This window comes from Danio rerio, chromosome 4 (assembly GCF_049306965.1).
Source record: "Danio rerio strain Tuebingen ecotype United States chromosome 4, GRCz12tu, whole genome shotgun sequence".
Lineage (NCBI taxonomy): Eukaryota > Metazoa > Chordata > Actinopteri > Cypriniformes > Danionidae > Danio > Danio rerio.
The window spans coordinates 41,307,501-41,333,579 of NC_133179.1; the positions used below are offsets into that span (position 1 = coordinate 41,307,501).

General features: G+C 36.9%; 1 protein-coding gene, 2 long non-coding RNA genes and 4 other non-coding genes across 7 annotated transcripts in view; 5 read left to right on the forward strand and 2 right to left on the reverse strand.

The window, feature by feature from the left end:
- LOC141381734 (uncharacterized) overlaps positions 1-12,727 on the forward strand; it is a 16,534-nt gene extending 3,807 nt beyond the window's left edge. The window contains exon 3 of the long non-coding RNA XR_012402380.1: positions 10,434-12,727. This is a non-coding gene — a long non-coding RNA (uncharacterized lncRNA). The remainder of the gene's footprint in view (positions 1-10,433) is intronic.
- On the reverse strand, positions 80-152 carry trnak-uuu (transfer RNA lysine (anticodon UUU)). The gene has a single exon. It is a non-coding gene; the product is annotated as a tRNA-Lys (tRNA).
- On the forward strand, positions 2,648-2,721 carry trnat-cgu (transfer RNA threonine (anticodon CGU)). The gene has a single exon. It is a non-coding gene; the product is annotated as a tRNA-Thr (tRNA).
- Positions 2,995-3,068, forward strand: trnat-agu (transfer RNA threonine (anticodon AGU)). Its single transcript has one exon. It is a non-coding gene; the product is annotated as a tRNA-Thr (tRNA).
- On the forward strand, positions 4,082-4,155 carry trnat-ugu (transfer RNA threonine (anticodon UGU)). The gene has a single exon. It is a non-coding gene; the product is annotated as a tRNA-Thr (tRNA).
- A 1,678-nt stretch (positions 12,728-14,405) lies between the features above and the next one.
- On the forward strand, positions 14,406-18,748 carry LOC101884753 (uncharacterized). Its single transcript, XR_012402339.1, has 5 exons — positions 14,406-15,644; positions 15,784-16,158; positions 16,285-16,367; positions 17,085-18,217; positions 18,309-18,748. It is a non-coding gene; the product is annotated as an uncharacterized lncRNA (long non-coding RNA).
- On the reverse strand, positions 18,006-22,835 carry LOC101884789 (uncharacterized). The gene is made up of 3 exons (XM_009300528.4): positions 22,451-22,835; positions 22,006-22,081; positions 18,006-20,839 (listed from the first exon to the last, which is right to left on the reverse strand). Exons 2-3 carry the CDS (start codon positions 22,078-22,080, stop codon positions 18,950-18,952), a joined length of 1,965 nt encoding a protein of 654 aa, XP_009298803.1. The 5' UTR covers position 22,081; positions 22,451-22,835; the 3' UTR covers positions 18,006-18,949.
- Between the last annotated feature and the right edge of the window lie 3,244 nt (positions 22,836-26,079).

Below are 26,079 nucleotides of genomic sequence, written 5' to 3' on the forward strand. Positions count from 1 at the left end.
ATATTGTGCATCCAGATGAAAATTTCATCAAGCGATAGCTCAACGGCAAAAGCTGTGGCTCCACAAAATGAGTGTCACACGCCCGAACAGGGACTTGAACCCTGGACCCTCAGATTAAAAGTCTGATGCTCTACCGACTGAGCTATCCGGGCTCCACAACAGTAATTTACAAGTAGGCAAGGTTTGGGTTGTGGTCGGCGCAGACCTTTACAGTACACTAAAGTTTACCGTGAGATGGGGTTTTAAGCTTATGGTTGGTGTGGAGGTTGCTAAAACACGACAGGTTACTTTGAGGTTGGGTTTATGGTTTTTGTAGGTGTAGACATCAGTACAACACAATAGTTTGGACTTCATGTCATGTAGGAGACATTAAATAGATCAATGATAACTGCAGAATGTCTTTCTGCTGTTGTGGCAATGAATGGACACTCAACAATTGAAAAGATTCCTTCCGTGCCTTAGAAGCGTGACTTGATCAGTACTTATCTACACAGCATGCTGGCATCAAAGATCCTATTTCTCTTATATCATATCCCTAGTCTTCCACACTTTAGGAAACGTAAACATTCAGGACGTGCCATTAGCACAGCCTGCACTAAAAGAAGGCTGGAGATAACGGATGGCAACACAGAGTGCGACACCAATGTCACCTTGAAAAACCTGCCGTGACCCGGATTCGAACTGGGGTTGCTGCGGCCACAACGCAGAGTACTAACCACTATATATATATATATATATTTTTTTTTATTAAGAAATTTTCATACAATTGCAATTTTACATTTTACACATATTTGCACAAGACATCTCATTTCAAAAGCAGTTCATTTGTGGTCGATGGTCCTATTTCCAGGGTCCTTTCAGTCCTTTAAAAAAGTAATGTCCAATTCACAGTCCTTTAAAATCTGACATACTTCAACTGTAAAAACATTGTAAAAAACATCAACTTTTTCTTCATGATAAAAATAATAAAACAAATATTGTACATACTTTACGAATTTTCTTTTAAAAATGTTCCATACATTTAGTCGCACTTTTTCCTTCCTCATTACAACTCTTCTTTCCCATATTGCGTTTTTCATCAACATTATCAGTAAGTTAATTAGCTTTTTGTTTTTACATGCACATACATTTTCCAATCCCAACATTAAAACCTTATTCCATTCCATTTCTTCCTCCCCTTTTAATATCGATATCATTTCTTTACATCTTTCATTAAAATCATCCAACTGTTTGCAATGTAAAAATAAATGTAAAAGCCCCTCATCATCTTCGTGACACACTTTACATGTTGCATCTTGTTCCATCCCAATTTTATTTAAAATGGCATCAGTAAAAATCACTCTGTGTCTAATAAAATATTCTAAGTTTGCCAGTTTTGTTTGTATAAAAATACCTCTCATGTTTTCCCATATGTTGTTCTCATTTGTTATCTCGTATTTTTGCATCCAGTATACAATTGCCACAGGTTTCTTAAAAACTGCATCCCTAAAAACACAATAAAAACTTTTCACAGTACATTCCTTAAAATCATTCAATTTCTCCCCTATTCTCACATACACTTCCATTCCATCAACGTCATCTTCTTTATTTTCAATTTTTTGAATCCATTCTTGAGGGATTGCAGTTTTAATTATTTCGTACTTATTTTTTATTTCTTGTCTGCTATATTCTTCCTTTGCTTCTTCCATGGCATCAATAATGCATTGTACTGGTAAAAAACCTTCTTTATACTCATATAAAATATCCCTTACTTTAACTATTCCTGCCACCCACCATTTCTTTAAACAAATCTCCCTCCCTTGATTTAAAATGCAGTTGTTTAAGAAAAGAGGCTGATTTAAAATGTTCTCTCTCCCTAGAGGTTTAAAATGCACATTGTTTAAAAATTTGCCCCAAGCTCTTAACAATTCCTTATAAAAATCCGGCACCCTCTCCGCCATCCAGTTTTTTGTTTAATAAGGTTGATTAGAAAACAGTGTAGGGCCTAGTGGGCTTGAGGAATGACTCAAAGGCAACCTGTGGTTTTGGGGAAAAGTAACTGCCACCTATTGTTGAGATCACGCCTTTTGGATTTGTTGTACAAGAGCCTCTTTATGCATGTGCAAAGTAACTGAGTAGAAAGCATAGTAAATTATGCTTCCCCCCCCACTGTCTTAGACGAAACTGCGTTTGGAAGTATCATATCCAGAGGTTTTTTCTTTTAGTGTTAAGACTAAGTAGGCCAGAGCACCTGTCTTGGCAACAGCAGGTGCTAGGTTCAAATCCAAACTGCACCTTTCCCTCAGATTATGGGAGAGTGGCTTTCTGATCTGAAACTCTTTCAATGGCCGATAGCATATGTTTGTCCTGATTTCCATTTTCCGAGCTGACTCTGGGTTTGGATGTAATGAAACTGGAGGTTCCAAAAAACACTTAACACATGATTTAGGATAGATTAAATAAAAATAAATTCATGCATTTTTTGCTTTGATCTTGAACAGAGGCCAGATTACCGGTCAGGTTTGAGACATGATCATCCAGACTCTAAAAGACCACGTCCGTCTTGTCAGCATTTTCTGCATCCTGACATGCTGGTTTTTGTTGTGTATTATTTTTTTCTACTTCGATTTTTGTTATCAGGCAAATGTCTCTTACAGCGAGTTTTTGTGGCGCTGTGGCTTAGCTGGTCAAAGCGCCTGTCTCGTAAACAGGAGATCCTGGGTTCAAATCCCAGCAGTGCCTAATGTACGGGTTCCACGGTTGCTTTTTGTTAAGAGTAATGAGTGTTTACGCAGCGGGATGTTTAGCAGTCGGTTTCTTAACAAAACTCAAATCCTTAAGAACGCTGCTCGTTCAAGAGAGCTTTGGACGATGGCTTTATAAAGCATAGTGTGGTAATGCCTAACCAATTGGACTTTAATATTTCAAGTCCAGACATTGACACATGCAGCGCTACCGTTGTTAGTTTTTTTTTCTTTTTTCGAATTAAACAATTAGCCCCTTCCACAGTTGTTTGGCGCTGTGGCTTAGTTGGTCAAAGCGCCTGTCTAGTAAACGGGAGATCCTGGGTTTGAATCCCAGCAGTGCCTTGTTGACAGTTGGCCATTCGTTCATGGGCCAGAAAGTACTAAAAAGTGTTTTCTGTGCAACAGTGCTAGAGGCAGCAGAGCACCCAGGCTCTGTGGCGCAATGGATAGTGCATTGGACTTCTAGGCTGTGAGCTGAGCCGTTCAAAGGTTGTGGGTTCTAGTTCCACCAGAGTCGCAAGCTTGGCTCTTTATCTTCACTGACTTAAGGTGTGGTGCGTTTCTAACATTTTAGGCATCTGTCCATCCCGTTTTGCTTCTTTCTTTCATTGCGCAGTGCAGGCTCAGATACTAGGGGTACTCTACAATAAAGCCGATGACTAAATTGAGCTGTTTTAAATAAGGGAGATTAGAAAACAGTGTAGGGCCTAGTGGGCTTGAGGAATGACTCGAAGGCAACCTGTGGTTTTGGGGAAAAGTAACTGCCACCTATTGTTGAGATCACGCCTTTTAGATTTGTCGTACAAGAGCCTCTTTATGCATGTGCAAAGGAACTGAGTAGAAAGCATAGTAAATTTTGCTTTCCCCCCACTGTCTTAGATGAAACTGCGTTTGGAAGTATCGTATCCAGACGTTTTTTCTTTTAGTGTTAAGACTAAGTAGGCCAGAGCACCTGTCTTGGGAACAGCAGGTGCTAGGTTCAAATCCAAACTGCACCTTTCCCTCAGATTATGGGAGAGTGGCTTTCTGATCTGAAACTCTTTCAATGGCCGATAGCATATGTTTGTCCTGATTTCCATTTTCCGAGCTGACTCTGAGTTTGGATGTAATGAAACTGGAGGTTCCAAAAAACACTTAACACATGATTAAGGATAGATTAAATAAAAATAAATTCACACATCTTGAACAGAGGCCAGGTTACCGGTCAGGTTTGAGACATGATCCTCCAGACTCTAAAAGACCATGTCCATCTTGTCTGCATTTTCTGCATCCTGACATGCTGGTTTTTGTTGTGTATTGTTTTTTCTCCTTTGATTTTTGTTATTGGGCAAATGTTTCTAACAGTGAATTTCTGTGGCGCTGTGGCTTAGCTGGTCAAAGCGCCTGTCTTGTAAACAGGAGATCCTGGGCTCAAATCCCAGCAGCGCCTTAGTCCAGGTGGTGCGTGTGCTTGTTTTATATAGCTTGCCGGATCGAATTATAAAATTGTATAGCTTTGAGGCGTAATGAATACTGTGACAAATAGAGTTAAACAACTTCTTTGCTTGCGATTTTTAGACTCAATGTGTATTTTTAGTCTCTGTGTGCAAAAACGTCCTGCCTTCTTTTCAGCTGTGGCTTAGTTGGTCAAAGCGTCTGTCTTGTTAACAGGAGATCCAGGGTTCAAATCCCAGCAGTGCCTAATGTACAGGTGCCAGGGTGGCTTTTTGTTAAGAGTGCATGCAGCGCTACAGTTGTTAGTTATTTTTTCTTTTTTCAATTAAAAAAATTAGCCCCTGTCAAGGTCGTTTGGCGCTTTAGCTTAGTTGGTCAAAGTGCCTGTCTTGTAAACAGGAGACCCTGGAATCAAGTTCCAGCAAAAGTGACTATCAGCTATTGTTGAGATCAAGCCTTTTGAATTTGTTGTACAAGAGCCTTTTTATGCACACACATACACACACACACACACACACACACACGTGATATGGCTAAAAAAAATGTAAACAGGGATTTTGACAAGTTATTGACTATTATAAGATTTTAAATACAGTATGTCGGGACCAGTTGTAATTTCCATATCTTGCCATATATCATGCCAAATATAAGCTTTCTATATGGGGACTTGCAGTGAGAAAAAAAATGACAGTAAACCTACATTATGATGGAATGAGAATTAGCCACTAAATCAAAAAGTTACGAATTGCCATGAGATTGCGTTGGAATAAACTTAGTTTAGTGTATCCACTGTCTGTACTGTTCCCTCTACACTTATGTATAAACCATTATGAAACCTGTATCATATATTTTAAACAAAAATGACTGTAAAAGATTGTTTACTGTAACGATGTGCATCTTGTGTGCTGGTGATCTAAAGTTTGTTCCTGTAGTATTTATATGATAAAAGGATTATGTGAACCAATGATCCTTCAAATGCAAGACTTCTCAAAGCAAATGAATGCAGCATGCAGAGTATTGAACACTGGAGAGTCTGTGTTTAAAGTAGTGAATGTTTCGAGTTTTGAAAATTGATAACAGGGTTCTGAAATTTGTGGCAAAACAAATGAAAAAAAAACTGTAATTGGGGTTTCCACAGTGGAATGAACCGCCAACTTATCCAGCGTATGTTTTACACAGCAGATGCCCTTCCAACCACAACCCATCACTGGGAAACACACACACTTATTCAGAGACTCATACACCACAGTCAATTTTAGCATGCTCAATTCACCTATACTTCTTGCTGTGAGATAAGGTGCAACCCACTATGCCACGGCATCACCCATTAGCAGGGCTCGAAATTAACCTTTTTGCTTGGTAGCACCGGTGCTCATAACTTTAAAAATGCAGGCGCATCAGCAAAAATGTTGTCGCACCCACTAATCATAAGCATCATTACTACAAGTTTTATACAAACATATTAATTGCATTTGAAATCAACAGTATAAATGCAAGCGTGAGGAAAATATGCCTCGTCCCGTTATCTCAAGAAAATACATTTTTATAACATAACTGAGCAAGGGCGTAGGTTTGCACCTGACATTGGTGGGGACTGGGGACGAGTCACCCCCGCCAAGAATGAATATTGTTTATATATATATATATATATATATATATATATATATATATATATATATATATATTGCTATTTATTATTTAACTGCTATTAAAATGTATTATTAACTAATCCTCTCTTCTTACAGTTTATTAAGTTAAATTAAATAGTCATGCGGTTAGCCAAGGGGGGTCAAGTGGTTTGAAAGACCAACAGTTGGATTATTATTATTATTATTATGTTTGAATTTATCCCATTATTCAAATGGATAAATCCTCACTGAGGAAGGTTGAATGTGCCGGCCAGTTTGTCATTTGCCTATAGGCTTTAGTTTTTAATTTAAATCAAGTTTTAACAAATTTCCCAAAGAAAATTATGATAAAAAATTGTATTTTAAAAATAAGTATATTTACATATTTGAAGAGTTTAGATGTAAAAACCTCTGAATGCCATTTAATATTTTCTTCTAAAATGAGCATTTTTCTCCAACTCCTGTGTGTGGACTCAGTGATTTACCTTTTATAGTGACAAATACGTTCTTTTCATTGCCTTTAAAGTGAAATAACTGAACATAAATATACAAGGCTAAGAAAAATGCTCATTTTACATGGCATTTAGAGGTTTTGGCATCTGTACTTTACTTCATTTTTTTATTCTAAGAATTTAAAGTCCTAATTTCTAGTTCAAAGTATTTTTATTATTTATAAAACTGTAATAAAATTTTCAGTTTAAATATGTAAATAAAGCAATTTGACAAAATGGTAGGAAATAGTTTTGGTACATCAAAAAGTGTAGTTGTAATAACTATCCAACAGGATTATCCAACAAAAATTAGTTCTTAATATGTCACTAAAATGTCATATTTATACCTCAATTAAACAGAAAATCAGGTGAATAACTGCAAAAAGGTTCAGTTTTTTTAGAAAACAAATAATCCCTTTCAATAAGCTGGCTACAGGCCTGAAAGTGCAATGTTAAAATGATGTTTAATAACTGATAAAGAGAGAGCTTAATAAAAACTTTCGTTTATTTTTCGTACAAATTAAACATCTCTCAGTATTATTAAAAGATGGAGCACAGGCTGTAGTTTTTCTGACAAATTGTTTCAACCAAAATTGGAGATGTTACTCTAAGAGATTAGGAGAACTGGCAGGGTCATATATGTTTACATGTAGGTGTTTATTCTGCAGTTAGTTTTCAGGGAATATTGTTTACAGACTAGTCTGCTTTAACGTTAGAATGAACGTAAAAGCGGTGAAAACACCAGCATAACGGCATTATCATCATGGACTCATTCAGTAGCGAACTTGAGTTTATGTGACTTACACTTTTCGTTGGAAAAAGCTCTTTATGTCCACCTCTTCTTGCTACCTCCATCCTAACTTGTGCGTGTCTGTCTTACACCTCGCACATTGGGAAATTCCCCCTGCGCATTTGTTTTGGCGCTGTTTGTATCTGAAACTATGGTCTGAAAGCAGCCACTCACATGACAGCAGGGAAAGGCAGAGCCAATCACAATGTTCATATGTGTTTGGGGGCGGTGCGACTGGAGGAGAGAACGTGATTTAACCCTTTCGGCATGTCTAGGTTTATACTGACAGTGCGATGTTTTTAAGTGAATTAAATTATTGGTGGGGACATTTTGGTAGTTTGTGGATATTGGTGGGGACATGTCACCACCGTCCACCCTAAATCTACGCCCCTGTAACTGAGTGTCCAAAAGATACACAGAGCGCCCACCGGCCCTGCACGCACTGCTTGACATGAATAAATCTGTTAACGATATAACTGTGCTGTTCTCACGGGTGCTGTCTGATACTGCACTGATGCTTTTGACATGTACTGCACCTTATTATATGCATACGTCATGTTAATAGCAATACCGGTCTTTTCATGAGTAGCGATATTAGTTTACTCAGTGTAGGCCCGTTTGCGATGTCCGTTTAACTGAGTGATTGACAGCTGATATTTCAGTGCTAGAGCAGTGGGCCAATAAGAAGAGCGCGAAGGCGGGGCAAGGATTACGGACTTGGCTTTGTTTACTGCAGCAAGTTGACATGACAACTGTTTTAAACCATTCCTGAGCGCTGCGTTTCCCGTTTCAAGCACAGAGATGCATTCAGCATGAATGTCTCCCGAATCCGCGCATGTGGTGAACATATTGCACAGTAAAAACTGGTCGCACACAACACATTCATGCACTCGCACAAATGCTCCCAAATATATTTTGAGGTCGCATAGATAAAATTTCGGGCACATATGTGAGCAAAATGGTCGCAATTTCAAGCCCTGCCTTACTAGTCTCTTTTTTTATGTTACTTGTGCTTATTTTTCAGATATCTTTTAAATGAAATACTTGTGCTATTAATTAAATACTAGAGTTTTCAAAATATACTAGTGCTTACTCATTAGACACTGGTTTATTTTATTAGATACTAGTACTTATTCATTAGATAGTACTTATTTAATATATAGTTTTTATTTATTAGATACTAGTACTAATTTTAATAGTTACTAGTAACTATTCTGTTGTTTAGGTCTTGTTTTTGGTCTAAAATATTAGACCATGTTTACACAAAGATGGGGTAGACTCCACACTCCAGGACAGGTTTCAACACACAGACTGGGGTATGTTTGCTTCCCAGGCCACACATGGCTTTCACACAGACATGTTACACTTCCTCTGTTCTGGAATATATCAACACCACCATAGACAGTGTTACAACCCAGAAACAGATCACTACATACCCGAATCAGAAGCCATGGATGAACAAGGAGGTGCGCCTCCTGCTGAAAGCACGCAACACTGCCTTCAGATCAGGCGATGCACAGGCCTACAGCACTTCCAGGGCTAATCTGACGAGGGGCATCAAAAAGGTCAAGCACTGTTACAAGCTAAAGCTAGAGGAGCCCTTTATAACTCTGATCCTTGGTGCATGTGGCAGGGCATCCAGGCCATCACCAACTACACACCCAGCCAGTCCACACCCACAGACGTCTCCTTCCTGAACGAGCTAAATTACTTTTATGCCTGCTTTGAAAGAGACAATAAAAAACCCTACATCAGGATCACTTCCTCCACCGACCACTCACCTATCACACTCACCTCCTCAGAAGTACACAACGCACTGAGTCGGATCAATGTGCGTAAGGCTGCTGGACCAGACGGTATTCCTGGGCAAGTCTTCAAAGCATGTGCAGAACAGCTCGCTGGGGTATTCACAGACATTTTCCACCTGTCGCTTAACCTAGCAGCTGTGCCAACATGCTTTAAAGCCACCTCTATTGTGCCAGTGCCCAAACACTCCAGCCCAACATGCCTGAATGACTACCGCCCTGTAGTACTCACACCCATCATCATGAAGTGCTTCGAGCGGTTGGTCCTGGCACATCTAAAAGACTCTCTGCCATCCACACTGGACCCACATCAGTTTGCTTACCGTGGCAACAGGAGCACAGAGGATGCAGTCTCTATAGCACTGCACTCTGTACTCACACACCTGGACAATTAAAACACTTATGCACGAATGCTGTTTGTGGACTTCAGCTTAGGATTCAACACTGTCATACCTTCCAAGTTACTGATCAAACTAAGAGACCTGGATATCGACACATCACTATGCAACTGGATTATGGACTTTCTGACTAACAAACCTCAAAATGTTAGATCAGGTCACATCTGCTCCACCAGCGTCACACTCAACACTGGTGTACCACAGGGCTGCTGAGCCCGTTCCTCTACTCTCTTTTTACCATCGACTGCAGGGCTGTGAATAGATCCACCACCATCATCAAATTTCAAGCACAGAGATGCATTCAGCATGAATGTCTCCCGAATCCGCGTATGTGGTGAACATTTTGCACAGTAAAAACTGGTCGCACACAATACATTCATGCACTTGCACAAATACTCCCAAATATATTTTGAGGTCGCATAGATAAAATTTCGGGCACATTTGTGAGCAAAATGGTCGCAATTTCGAGCCCTGCCATACTAGTGTCTTTTTTCATGTTACTTGTGCTTATTTTTCAGATATCTTTTAAATGAAATACTTGTGCTATTAATTAAATACTAGAGTTTTCAAAATATACTAGTGCTTACTCATTAGACACTGGTTTATTTTATTAGATACTAGTACTTATTCATTAGATAGTACTTATTAAATATATAGTTTTTATGATGGTGGTGGATCTATTCACAGCCCTGCAGTCGATGGTAAAAAGGGAGTAGAGGAACGGGCTCAGCAGCCCTGTGGTACACCAGTGTTGAGTGTGACGCTGGTGGACCAGATGTGACCTGATCTAACATTTTGAGGTTTGTTAGTCAGAAAGTCCATAATCCAGTTGCATAGTGATGTGTCGATATCCAGGTCTCTTAGTTTGATCAGTAACTTGGAGGGTATGACAGTGTTGAATCCTGAGCTGAATAAAATAGATCCACCACCATCATCAAATTTACAGATGTCAGATGCCAGTGTCAGGTTCTGCATTGCAGGCTCGCTATTATGGCCCATATGTAGTTAAAGAAAAGGTGAGTGAACTTGACTATGTGATTGCTACTTCTGACAGAAAGAAAAAAACTCGGCTGTGTCACATAAACATGCTTAAGCCTTACTTTGAATGATCGTCAAATGTGTCTAAAGAGAATGCTGCTGTTTTAACTGTGTTGCCCACAGAGACTCCGTTGACTGACGAGGCGCTGTCCGGTGCTGAAATTCCTGATCACCGTGCGCTGTCCAGTGCTGATCCGTTGATCAGTCCTTTGTCTCCCATTGTTGCTGACGGCGTGTTGTTGGAGGAGGAAGACGTGGATGTTCCTGCTCCTGAGTTAGTGGCGGGAAGACAAAAAAATTCTGAGATTGTCCAAAACCTTGACTTTTATCTTTCCTATTTAACAGTTGCTGAACGATCGGATGTGGTTGGTCTTATTGAAAATCATCTTGAGTTATTCTCGGATGTTCCTACCCGTACGTCTTTAATTGAGCATGATATTGATGTGGGTGACGCGTTACCAATAAAACAGCATGCTTATCGGGTAAGTCCAGAAAAGCGAGAACAGATGCAATAAGAGGTAAATTTCATGCTCGAAAATAACATCGCTGAACCAAGCTCTAGTCCATGGAGTTCACCCTGTTTGCTTGTAAAGAAATCTGACAACACATTTCGATTTTGCACTGATTTTAGAAGTGTAAATGATCTCACCAAGCCTGATAGTTATCCGTTACCTCGTATGGAGGATTGCATGGATCGCGTTGGGAATGCGGTTTTTGTTTCAAAAATTGATCTGCTCCGAGGTTATTGGCAGGTGGGCCTTAGTGACTGTGCTAAGGAAATATCTGAGTTCGTTACACCAGATCGTTTTCTAAATTACACCGTAATGGCTTTCGGCCTTCGAAACGCACCGGCCACTTTTCAACGTTTAGTAAACCGCGTAATTGAAGGCTTGCAGAACATCAAAGCGTATTTGGATGACTTGGTTATTTATAGCACGTCTTGGTCTAAGCATATAAAACAACTAGAGACCTTATTCAACCGTCTGTCGAGTGCCAACCTCACTATCAATTTGGCAAAGTGTGAATTTGGTCGAGCAACTGTGACTTATCTTGGGAAAGTTGTGGGTGGTGGACAAATCGTCCGGTCGAGTCAAAGGTGGAGGCAATTCATAATTTTCCAGTGCCCACTACGCGCCGTGAACTCCGTCGCATTTTAGGGATGGTTGGATACTACAGAAATTTTTGTAGAAATTTTACTGTAGTTGCTTGTCCCTTAACTGACCTTCTCAGTCCAAATGTACCATTCGAATGGTCTGAGGAATGTCAGATGAGTTTTGAGAAAATAAAAGCCATTTTGATTAGTTCTCCAGTCCTATCTGCGCCCGATTTTTCTTCTCCTTTTATTCTTGCTGTTGATGCAAGTGACACTGGTGCAGGTGCTGTTCTCCTCCAGACAGATATAAATAGAATCGAACACCCTGTCTGTTTCTTCTCGCGAAAATTTAATAAACATCAGCGAGGTTATTCAACTATTGAAAAGGAGGCGCTCGCACTTGTCCTTGCTCTCCAACATTTTAATGTTTATATTGGTTCTGTTTCGTATCCTTTAATTGTTTACACAGATCACAACCCCTTACTTTTTATTAGTCGGATGAAAAATGACAACCAGCGTTTGATGAGGTGGAGTTTGTTTTTACAAACGTTTCAACTAGACATTCGGCACATCCGTGGAAAGGATAATGTTATTGCAGACGCTTTATCACGCGTCTGATAGAATAAATTGTAGTTTTTGTTTTAGGTAAGATGTTTTTTCTTCCTTACAATTTATTCACTTAAGGTGAAGGGTGTTACGTGGGTCTGTGTTATTTAATTAATCTATTTATTCCCGGTTTGTGCTTGTTGCGATCAAGTACTAGGATGAGTGTTTCTACCCAGCTTATCCAGGATTGGATGATGCCCGTGACGTCACTGGGGATTCCCACTACATAAGGCTGACAGCAATGGCGTCTCTGTCTCTCTCTGTCTTGCAGTCTCTCGCCCTCACTCAGCTCGGTGGTGGCTTGCGCTCAGGCGGTCTGGCTGGCGGTGCTCTGCAAGCCCGGCGATCATTCATCTAGATGCCGCTCCATTTATTGTTTTGCTCCTGTTCATCTTTTGATTCTTAGTTCGTAATGTGTTAACTAGTTTGTTTATTTTGATACTTTGTTTTGTAGCAGGTAGGGGTTAATTTTTCATAGTCACGTTCTGTTATTTATTTAGTTTAGCGAAGGTAAGCAGTAGCCCTGAAGACTCACCTATTTTTTATTCCTTTTCACGAGAGTTTAGGTAAGATCTGTCCATTTAAAACAGTTTAGTCAGAGACCTGTTTACCTTAGCTTCTCTACCTGTCTACTTGATTTTTGTTAATGTTTTGTAAATTTTTGAAAACTTATGATTTATGGAAAAATAAAACATATTGACGGAACGTCAATTTAACCATATCAAAGTCTGTGTCTTCCATATGTTCGGCTCAAACCTTGATTGTTGTTGTTATTCGAGCCAGATTAGAGTTTAGGCTGTAACACCCACGATTAGATTGCATGCATCTTAACAAAGTCTGCACTGGAAGTCTCTCTCTGCCATTGCTCATTTTAGCAAGAGCACCCTATTGAAACAGGAACAGTAAAGATTCACAATTAGAGTAGTAATACTCTATAACTGTATTTGAATATAATAACAACAACAATGTGGGGTCTGCTGTGATGGAATCAGTAAATTTCACTCGTTTGTGAAATAACAGTTACCTTGTAATCAGGTGCTTAAATGCATCGCAGCTGGCTGCCGTTTGGAGTAGACTTCAAATGCCTTGAGGTGTGCACAAATAGAGACAGAACTGTGGTTGACAGGAAGGTGGGAGTGCTTCCTAAGCTGGTATTAAGGAGCTCTCTTTCTTTGTGGAGGAGCTCCAGTAAGGCACGGCCAAAGTGAATTGATTTCCCAGCACTGTTGCGCTACTTGAAACAAGTTTGTGCGAAAAGTGCTCAGGAAAAGCAGCTTGACAAGGTAGCATGGCCGAGCGGTCTAAGGCGCAGCGTTCAAGCTGGGGAACAATCGTCCAACAAAGAAGAGGAAGAAGGGAAGAAAGAAAGAGAAAAAGGGAAAAAGTGGGGGGAAAAACGAAGAAAGGAAAGGGCGAATTCTAAGCTTCCCGGGCAAGCCTTCCCTGCACCTGCTTTACGTCACGCATAGTGATACTGTTCTGTGTCAATACAACGCATTTTGAGTTACATTGATTTCTATTGCAGGTGCTCACCAAGACCGGGGTTCGAATCCAGCTAAAGACGCTTTATTGTTATTGGTTTAGTATTACTCAATAAACTAACTGTTTGAATGTGTAATGCTCCAAGGTAAATAAAATATGCCTAAGCACTTTATTCTTGTGTTTTTTGACATTCTTTCATGAAAAATAAAGCATACTAACTTGAATGTGCCATTATTTAGTAGTTGTTGTAGCACTGTTATGCTTATGGTTATTATTGTTCTGTATTTTGATGTACAAATGATCTATAGAAATGTCATAGAGTATATGTGTATATATATGTGTGTATATAGTGTGCATAGTGTATATGGAATTAAAAGTCAAGTAGTCAGTTATTTATATATGCATTATTTATTCAACAATTGTCCACAGAACAGTAATGAATATAGAGTAGAAAATGTAAAAATAATAAATTAGTTATTAATAATACAATATTAACAATGTAAATAAACAATGTTAATAAAATGTTAAACACAAACAGAAACCGACACAAAGTGGACTTAAAAGTCAAGGACATTTATTAATGCAATATTTATTTAACAATGGTCAACAAAACAGTAATGAACATGGAATAAAAAATCAAAAAAATTAAATGTTAAATATTAACAGAATAAATACAAAATTAACAAATTAAATAAAATGTTAAATAAATTTAGAAACCAACAATAAGTGAAATAGAATAAATTTAACTATTATGGTTGTAACCTGTATACACTTTATACTATGGAAGCCCGTTCCCGCCACTGAATAAAAAAAAGAAAAAGAATTAATAATAAAAAAAAAATTAATGATAATATAAAGAAAATTTAAAAGTCAGAATTCTGAGTTATAAAGTCAGAATTCTGAGTTATAAAGTCGCAATTCCGAGTTATAAAGTCAGAATTCCGAGTTATAAAGTCAGAATTCTGAGTTATTAAGTCGCAATTCCGAGTTATAAAGTCAAAATTCTGAGTTATAAAGTCGCAATTCCGAGTTATTAAGTCAGAATTCGGAGTTACAAAGTCGTAATTCCGAGTTATAAAGTCAGAATTCCGAGTTATAAAGTCGTAATTCTGAGTTATTAAGTCGCAATTCTGAGTAATTAAGTCGCAATTCCGAGTTATTAAGTCAGAATTCTGAGTTATAAAATCGTAATTCTGAGTTATTAAGTCGCAATTCTGAGTTATTATGTCAGAATTCTGAGTTTATATCTCGCAATTCAGAGAAAAAAGGCTTATCTGAGTCTTATCTGTATGGCATGGAAGTAGGTTACATCGCTGGACCTTCTTATGAAGGCTATAGCCTAAATGGAAAAGATTATAGAGGATTATTTTTGGTGCGGTTTTACTAATAGAGAAATCTTAATTTTATTGGAGGAATCACACAACATAAAGTTTAGTTTGCGGACTCTTGAGAGAACGTTATGTATGAATCAGTTGTGGCGGAGACGCAATAAAACAGACGAGGCCGACGTGGCACGTTTTATACACCAACAGCTACAGACATCGGGACGACAACATGGATATCGTTGGATGCACCAGAAATGTTGGCTTTCTGGCATTATTACAGACAGAGAAACTGTCCGTCAGTTGATGCGGCTGTTAGATGGACAGGGAGTTGACCTGCGCGCTCGCGGTCGTCTGCGGCGACGCATGTATAACAGCCGCGGACCAAACTATGTTTGGCATATTGACGGGTACGACAAGTTGAAACCTTACGGAATATGCATAAACGGATGCATTGATGGGTTTTCCAGAAAAATGATCTGGCTTGAAGCATACAAAACGAACAATGACCCACGAGTAATTGCGGGTTATTTCATACAAGCTGTTGCTGAGAATAACGGATTTCCACATAGAATTCGCATTGACCATGGAACTGAAAATACGCATTTAGCAGATATGCAGACATTCTTCAGAGGCACTGCTAGTGCCGAATCTGTCACGCTTGGTCCAAGCACGGGGAACCAGAGAATTGAACGATGGTGGTCCACTTTGAGAAGTCAGTGCATACAATTTTGGATGGATCATTTTGAACAGCTAAAAGAAGATGGGCACTTTGTTGATAGTTTCATTGATAAATCTCTCATCCAGTTTTGTTTCCAGCATTCTATACAGGTAACATTTGGTTTACTATAGTTTATTTAATCATAAAAACAATATTGCCGTTAAAGATTAACTTAATATTTACATAGCCTACAATATGCAGTTTACAGTGTGTTTATTAATTTAATTTTGTTGCTTTTATTTTATAAAGGAAGAGCTTGATGAAATAGTCAGTGCCTGGAATTGCCACAGGATACGGCCAACTCACAATCCACGTGCTCCCAGTGGTCGACCTTCAATAATGTTTGCTGTTCCCAGCTTATATGGAGTGCAGAATTTCTTGCATCCAATTGAACAAACAAAGCTGAGTATTTGCAAAGAGGAGTGTTTAGTTAAAGACTACCCTTGTGATGAGGATGTCTTTCAACTGTGCGTAGAACTGATGGATGAACATAACCTTGCATTGTCAGATGATGTTTATGAAATTACAGACCTTTACCTTAAGCTTCGTGAACTAATCCTTGAAGGACTGGACTTGGATGACTAGATGCACCATTGAGATCTTATCTACAACTTTCACTAGAAGGTAAAGGTATTGTACACACACACACATACACACACACACATACACACACACACACACACACACACACACACAATATTATCTGTGAGCATTATTTGAAACACTTCTATTGTGCTTTTTTCATGCAAGTCTCAAAAGAACTCTCTGAGGTTAAAATCTCTGCAATTCCCACTTTACTTTCACTGTGCTGTGTCTGTCTATCAAGATAACAGGTGAGCAGGATTTATATTTCACTTTATTATTATTTGGCTTTAAACATGAATATGTTAATGAATTTTGTTACCATTATGCCCCAGACTCAAAAAGTCATTACATCTTTAATTATGAAACTGATAACAAGCCAGTTGTCTAAATGCCATAGTGTATAATTTAAGGGCATAATATTTAAATTGGGATTGCCACTGACATGTCATATTTTTATATGAAAAAAATTCTATAAACAAAACATTAACACAATGCCATTATTGATACAACTGGAATTGTATTTTTTTCTGCATCACAGTTGTGTTACAACTTAGCTGCATTTAACAGACATGTCAAATAACATTGCTTTTTTATGTACTGGGGCACATAAACAGCATGCAAAATGCTCACAGCAAACAAAGAATAATTTTAAAACATGAATTCTTCGTTACTAATGAATGAATGACACATCTGATGTATCTTCTGTGCCACTGTGGCAATCGAAGGATGTATTTTATTGATGCTGATTGTATTTGATTAGTAACAGCCCTATCTTCTAGGGTTATGGGATTAATGTACCTTTACTCTACATACTATAATGGAACAACTGTTTACATCCCATCATTTTCATACACGCTTCAGGATCCCTTGTCTGTCAGACACAGTGCTCAAAGTACAGTAAATAACCTCTAATATAATTCTTTATGATGACACACAATCACAGTGATGTTGCTTTGTGTTTTCAGAAGGAATGAATAATTTGTTCCAGACCATCCCATCCTCATGTGCAAAAGAAGGCCAGCAAACTTAGGTAGATGAGATAATAAAAGTGCATCAAGATGCACTTCACACACAAAAAAAAACTTTTTTATGACTACTTTTTTAAATGACATCTTTCCCAACTACAGTAATGCACATTTTTGCATGATTTCAAACACTTTTGTGGTGCTCTATTAATACTTTTAGACCTAACCTGAATGCAATAGAAACAGAGGAAGTGAGTTTTAGAAGTATTTTGTTACTCAAAAGTAAAATAATTTTGTTTAAACTGTAAAGCAATAGTACTGAAATTTTTCAAAATGTATAGAATTTTCATTTGTTTCACCTTAGGAATATAAAGGGGATGTATATTTAAAACATAAACTAAAGGGTTTAAATGGTAAACTGTCTGTATTTTGTGTTATACCTGAAATAAAGAACTGAATTTGTAATAGTATTTTTATTATTAAATATTCAACTTTGTAGTAGTACATTTTTGTTTCAAACAAATGCTCGAACAGTATTCCCAATGTTTTTCCTATACATGCTTAACGAACCTGTAATCATTTTAACATGGTACACTGGCTGTCAGGTTTTGTGCACCACTACAGAGCTTTAAGTGAAATTGATTTTAAAAGTTCAAAGTTTTTTTTTAATTAAAGCAGACTTTGATGAGCAATTTATTTATTGGCCAATAAAAAATGCAATGCTGAAATGCAAAAATTTATATGGGCTGAATATAAACAAAAAAGTAAATTTAGTTATGTTCTACTTAATTTGTTTGTTTAAATTCAGCCTAAACAATTTGTTTGCAACCACTTTTTGTAAATCCAATAAATCATTTTTTTTTTCAGTGTAGTAGCCTACTCACTCCATCTTGAATTCTCAAAAAAACATGGCACAATATATGGAGGTTGTGTTGTTTAATGTATGAGTACTTAACATTACAATGTGGTACAAGAAAAAATAAAACAAACCACATTAAAACTATTTCAATAAAACAATGTTATAAAATTGTTATGTATTGTTGCAATAATGCAACACCCAACTGTATAGAAACACAAACTTAAAAGGATAGTTCACCCAAAAATGAACTTGTCAATTTCCTCACTCCTTGCTTGTTTCTTTCTTCTGTTGAAGAAAGCTGAAAACCTGTAACCACTGACTTTCATAGTATTTGTATTTTCTTTTATGGAAGTCAATGGATACAGGTTTGCAGCTTTCTTCAAACTATCTTCTTTTGTGTTCAACCAAAGAAATAAATCCATAGAGGCTTGTAAACACTTGAGGGGTGAGTAAAAAGTGAGAACATTTTCATTTTTTTAGTGAACTATCTCTTTAGGAACACATAATCATTCAGACATTTATGTCAGGGTAGATGCAACTTGTACAATTAAATGTAAACAGTTGTTTGTAACTATGAAGAAAACTTTCACTATTTAGGGGCAACATTCAATGAACAATTAAAGTGATTGTTTTACTTTATGAACTTGTCAAATAATGGTAGAGCGTGTACATGTATGAAAAAGGAACCATTAAAACATTTGGACAGTTCCAAGCCTATTTGACTGAACAGTTGAAATTAACAATTTAATGATTTAACTCAAACATTTGGTTGCACCTATTTTTTTTTAATCAAATCTCAATCATCAAAAAAAAAAAAAAACTCAATCATCAAAAATAATAAAGGTTGGTCTGCATTCAATGTAACCAGCAATATGTAAGTGCAAAATTAAAGGGAATGATTTACTTTCTGTATACAGTGTGAATTAACTGTATGAAGTGTAATAAGAATGACAGAAAACAATAGCTTGCATAGGAGCTGGCCACAACTCAGTTCCGACTAAATCCACTAAACTATGTCCATGACCCAGATGTTGCTTTCAAGGACTTTGTTCATTTCAGATCTGAAATCAGGGTAGTTGTCATAGTGCACTGAAAGCCTCAGAAAACAGCCACATGTGTGCGCCACTGGTCTTCTCTCAAACCCTTTAAGGTCTGTGAAATCAACTGTTATAGCTTTGCCTATAAACAAATCTGATCCAGTACAGAATCGAAGAAACAGAGACTGCCGTTTTGCATCACACTCCCTCAAGTAAGTTGTCAAGTGCTTTGAAATGTCCTTTTGCTGTACATTCATTGTTTCAGGAAATTTGAGAGATTGCACAATTTTCCTCACTGTTGGTTGTAATGCACAGTACACATCTTCAATTTCCTCAAGGTCCTTCCTCAGAGGTCCAAGTATGCATGCCCACTGTTCAAGAACATAAGCAGGCTCTTGAATGAGAGTTTTGTGAGCCAGTTCTTCCAAAATTTGCTTGAAGTTTTCATTTGTTGGAATTCTTCGACAACTGTAGTTGTCTAAGGTCTCAAGCAATTCCTCCTGGTCTGCACTACAGAAGTCTTTTCTGCAGCTTTCTAACAAAGCACACTCGTTTTCTGAGACATACTTCAAAAAGTTCTCAATCAGATCACTTTTCACAGATCCCTGTATTGCTTGCTGGAGGATGACAGGTGCAAGTTTTATTGGGAGATATTTCTCTTTCTTCCAGCCGAACAAAATTATTCGGGCCACACTTTCCCACTTTTCTTTGCCAAAGTCATGTCGAAGAAAGGGAACTTTAAAATTGTTCCCCAATGTGCACTGATCATAAAATTCCTGCCAGAACTCTGATAGGCAATCCCTAAACACTCCACCAACATCATGACCCATCTCAAACTGTCCATTTGGGAGCAGCAGCTTCACTTCTACTTCACTCTGTGTATGAATAAGGGTTTCATCACAGAAATGGGCAATGAGCTCTGAAAATATTTGTCCACGATGAACAACAAGGATTTTTTTCTGTGGAGCAATGGGTTCTGGGCTCAGCGGCAAAGTGTCATCTAAGTTTTGTTCATCTATTCCAATGATGTCACCAGTGAGTACTGTTACTACATTGCTTGAATCTAAGTAATCTGGCAAGGTCACTAAAGAACTTTGAAAAGATACATTCAGGTCATCATCTGCAATATGATCCTCTGTGGAATGAAAGGGAGATGCAGTGTCATTAACCGGACTATCTACATAAATTACATCCATCTCTGAAGGAAAGAAGTCATTCATCCCACTGGAAGTAGAGGGAAGGCTTTGATCCTGGTTATTACTGTGAAAGTTCTCCATTTGATCTGACATTTCCTCTTCACTTTCTGTTTCCACTTCCCTCTCCACCTTTTTTGTTGTCAAGTAGAACCTCATCATTGTGAGTTTGGATGCATTATACATTTCCCCCACTGTAGATTCTGCATCTAGTGACACTTCCTGATAATTTGTTAGATCCAATTTAAACTCAGAAATACTCCCATGAGAATTTTTTCCATTTGGAAAAAACAGACGAATTGCCTCCTCAATCAGCTCTTCCCTTTTCCATTCTTTTGGAACACTCAACTTCCTTGTTCCCCCTCCTTTTTTTGCTCTCATTTGAACAAAGCCCTGACCATCATGGTGCATCCACCCCATTTCAATTTTTCTTACAGTACGCTGAGAATGTTTTTTTGTAGTATTTTGGGTTTCTGTTTGTGAATTGTCAGGTTTTTGTCTTTTGGTCAGTTTTGATTTGAGGCGCTCAAACAGCTTTGACTTCCTGCAAGTTGGTTCTCTTTCTTGCCTCCTACAAAATCCCATCACGGCCAGTCTGTCTCCATATGAAGGAAAATAGCTTCTCATCTGATCATCAGTCATTAACAGTAGGACACTGACATCAATCTGCAAAATAAATAAATACTTACATAAATAAATACAGACACACACACACACTCACGCGTATATATATATATATATATATATATATATATATATATATATATATATATATATAGATATATATATATATATATATATATATATATATATATATATATATATATATATATATATATATATCTATACATATATGTATGTACTGTATGTATGTATGTATGTTTTTAGATATATATATATATATATATATATATATATATATATATATATATRTGTGTGTGTGTGTGTGTGTGTGTGTGTGTGTGCGTGCGTGCGTGTGTTTATGTGTAATCCACCTATGCAGTTTCAGAGTTGTGCATAAAGTAAATCAAACTAAATTTAGAGTACCAAAACTAAATAATAACAAATCTGAGTTGGCTGAATAAAGTAAATTTAATACTAAAGTATTTAAGTAAATTACCCTTAAAGATTGTTGGTGTATGGGTTCACTATTTATATTTAAATGGCACTCTGACTTCTTGTACTTTGTACTTCCTTATAATACAGTAAACTTGCTATATTTAATGTTTTCATAAGAAATCCAAAAGAAAGACATTGAAACATCTAAGGAGTCGATACAGTAACTGAGCTAAATGAGTTAACCTCTGCTACCATCTACTGGTTATAAATGACAAGTTCATGTTATTTTATTTATTTTTATTTTCATATTTCATTTCATATTTCTGCCATTACATACATTTTGGTACTTTGTTTTTCAATAAATGTATTAAATTTCTGTAATATTCCCCAATGGTGTAGTACTGTTTTCTTTGAGTATGCCTCTTAGTAACTATGAATGGTTTAAAAAAGAATGTAAAATATGGTCATTCAAAATATGGCATTAATATATGTTTTTTAAGTACAAGCAGTCTGCTAGTATTATGCATGTCAACAAGCAACTGGTTAATATTAAGATTCAGTCACTAAACTGAAGTATAATTGAAAGTGTTTAGGTAAACACTGGAGCTTTGCCAAAGTGTTCAGCTTAAGTTAAGTTATTTATTGTAAAATAAACAGTATATAACTACTTTAAGAAATAAAACTGCAAGTGACTAAAATTAAACATGCATTAAAATGTCCACTTCTTCCAAATTATGACTTTAAAAGTGTGTGGTAAATTGTTTAGGTATTACCTTGTCTTCCTCCAGTCGTTTGATAGTTGTTTCAGGGATGTTTCTCTCCCTTAGTAAAATTATTAATTCGTCCATCCTACAATGATAGTTTTAAAAGGAAAACATAGTGAGGCTAGAGGCCAATATAAAGCCTAGACCGAGTATATAAGCCAGAAAACAAAATCCATGTACTTTTGTGGTTAGTATACTGTACATAACAAAGCAAGCTTTGAATCCAAACCTAATTTTACTCCCTTTTGGTGCAATGTAAACTAGCCTACTGAATTGTCCATAAAAGCAACACGACTACTATTCGAGGAAACCGCATGAGCCTGTAGGCTATGATACCACACACGCAAAACTTTCGGATTTTACACTCGCCAAAGGCTTCTATTATAACACGGCATTTACTGTAACACTTCATATCGTAAATAATTATCATGCCAAATAGTAAATATGACCATACCTTGGCGTCGCAGAAACGTTCAGCTGCTGGCGACAGGAACTCTCGTAACGTAATATGAAATGTCGTGAGAAATTGTCGAAATTCAAAAGATTTTTTTATAACTCAGAATTGCGACTTAATAACTCATAATTGGGACTTCATAACTCAGAATTCTGACTTTATAACTCAGAATTCTGACTTTATAACTCGGAATTGCTACTTTATAACTCAGAATTCTGACTTTATAACTCGGAATTGCGACTTTATAACTCAGAATTCTGACTTTATAACTCGGAATTGCGACTTTATAACTCAGAATTCTGACTTTATAACTCGGAATTGCGACTTTATAACTCAGAATTCTGACTTTATAACGCGGAATTGCGACTTTATAACTCAGAATTCTGACTTTATAACGCGGAATTGCGACTTTATAACTCAGAATTCTGACTTAATAACTCGGAATTCTGACTAAATAACTCGGAATTGCGACTTTGTAACTCAGAATTCTGACTAAATAACTCGGAATTGCGACTTTGTAACTCAGAATTCTGACTTAATAACTCGGAATTCTGACTTAATAACTCGGAATTGTGACTTAATAACTCAGAATTCTGACTTTATAATTTTTTTAAAAATAGTATTATATATATTTTTTTTATATAAATTCTTAATTTTTTTATCATTCAGTGGCGGGAACGGGCTTCCATATTATACATACACACACATATAAATAATAAAAAAGTTAAATAAAATGTCAACAAAATAAATACACTATTTAAATAAAAAGTGCAATAAAACAGAATCAAACAAGGTAATTGAAGAACTATTATGGTTATAAACTGTATAAACTTTAGACATACACATAAATAATAAACAGTTAAATAAAATGTTAACAAAATAAATTATTTTTATAAAATGTGAAATAAAATAGAAACCAACAAGTGAAATAGTATAAATTGAAGAACTATTATGGTTGTAAACTTTATACACTCTGTACACACACACATATATATAAATAATAAGTTAAATAAAATGTTAACCAAATAAATACACTATTTAAATAAAATGCGCAATAAAATAGAAACCAACAACAAGTGAAATAGAATAAACTACTATGGTTATACATTTTATAAATACACACACATATATAAATAATAAATAAGTTAAATAAAATGTAAACAAAATAAATAATTAAAAAGTAAAATGTGCAAAAAACAACAAGTGAAATAAAATAAATTGAATTATGGTTATAAACTGTAAAAACTATACACACACACACACATAAATGTTATATAAGTTAAATAAAATGTCAACAAAATAAATACACTATTTAAAGAAAATGTGAAATAAAAATATAAACTAACAGCAAGTGAAATTTAAAAAACTGAAGAACTATTACACTATATACATACACAAACAAACAAACAAACACATTATTTTGGGTTGGTCCTTTTCATTTCCTCTAGCCACTCTTCTTTAGTTAAAGTTTCAGTCTGTGGGCAGTACACCCTGCCCCTGAGTTGGCTATGGCCTGTGGCATTTGTTTTGAACTGCCCACACTTTTTACAAGTGTTCGCTTGAACAGTTCTCCGGTACGGTCTTTTGGGAATGGCTCCAGATGTGGACGGTGATGCAGCAGGCTGTAAGCTGGTACTGGACATTGTTGGCTGAAGTGGTGGCTGTCTGAGTGGCATCCCCTGCACCATTGGGACACCCTGGGCTATCTGCACTCCTTGCATCATCGGGATACCCTGGGCCATAGGGATTCCCTGGACTATTGGCACAGCCTGGAACATTGGTACACCCTGAAACATCGGCACACCCTGGTACCCTGGTGTAGCCAGGATTTAAATGTTGGGTACCATCTGCAGCGATGCTCCAGGTGCTGGTGGTGTAAATATGACCTGATGACCTGGGTCAGTGCTGGTGCCTTGGGTCTGAGTGGGGGTCGCATAACAGATGTCTGCCTCTGCCTGACCTGCTGTACTCTCTGCCAACACGTACTGGTGCTGCTCTCCTGGTTGGTCCGGTGAAATCTTTGATGCCACTGGTGGAGTACAGGGGCTGGGCCCTAAGTTGTCTCTTCTCCATCACCTCCTGAGCAGGTACAGTAGGGGCAGGTTGTTGCACCGTTTGTGCTGGAGCAGCAGATGCAGTACTCTGCTAAAAATAATCACAAAAATACATATAATCATGAAGAAGGAAAGCCATTTTAGTAAATAATAAACACATATTGATTCATAAATGTAACTAATAATTTTACACAATACAAAAAACTTTTAGAACTAAACAAGAAATTCAACTCAATGACTCCTTTAATAAAGCACACAATAGCTCTGAAAATTAATTTACCACTGTTTCTAGAATGTGTGTAATATTTATCTAATATGTAATTGTACAGTTTGTATCTTCAAAAACGAAAAGAAAAAGATAGAGGTAAAGTTGGATTTATATTTGCACATTCGTTCATTTAGAAGTCTCTATATTGTTTACCATATTACTTTGAATATTCGATCGGAATTAGCATGCAAGTATGATTTGAAAACAACATTAACACTATCTAATTCACTGTGAACAATGCTGTACTTTTATAATCACTAATCATTGTCTGCTAATATGATTTTCCTATTTAGAATTTGCAAAGAATATTTTTCTGAAATGATATTATTAAGGAGAATGTCTGAATATCCGAATATAAAACCAACTTTACCTCTATAAGAAAAAGAATAAGGGGAACTGGAAAGGAAAATTCCAGGCCTATAAACCACATGCTGTATTCTACACATAATCCATTCCCCCACCTTTTCAAATCTCTCTCATAAACGGTCAAACTATAGTAAATTATTCGATGTAAATCTCAAAATATATGCAATTTAAAACACATTATTATTATTTAAAAACAAGTATGACATGTTTTACACAGATACTGTACTGAATGTACTGAAGCCTAACAAGTTAACGTTACTCTGTTAAGCAAATTTCAACAAACGTTATATCATGTAAACGAAATACACACCCTTTGATAAATCTCATGCCACTTTTTTGTCGAGGAGCTGGCCTGTTGCCCTCATTTAATGGCCAAACTCCTGTGCTGGCAAACTTTTTCAGACGTGAAATCCAGTCTGACATGGCTTTATGAGATTTTCCAGACATTTTTACTCCTAGAAATTAAACGGTTTTAGATTAAAGTATCCAAATTTAAAATACAACACACTAAAACATTCATTTGTGCAATTATGAAGATTTTCTTACCTTTTTTAAGAAATCATTATCGGAAAAAAAGTCCTATACTTTAAAAAAAACGATGCTGTGCTCTGTCGAATGATGCTTTTTGTCGAAAATCACTGAAGGTCAAGGAACTTTTTTGACCTCTGACCCGCCTCCAGAGGACCCCGTTTTTTCTTTCGTGTACCTTCGGCTCAGTTCGAAAAATTGATTGACATCTGACTAGCCTGTCTGACTACACACCTAGCGGTGAATCTTCGAACAGTTCCTTCCCCGGCTTTAACATTGCCTCGACTCTGATTGGTCAAATGTTGAAAATGTTGAGAATTACAGTCCGCGATTGGCTGCAAATGTTGAGATGCTGCACCGTGATTGGCTACAATGTTGGAGCGAATCCCTCTGATTGGCTCTCATCTTCAACA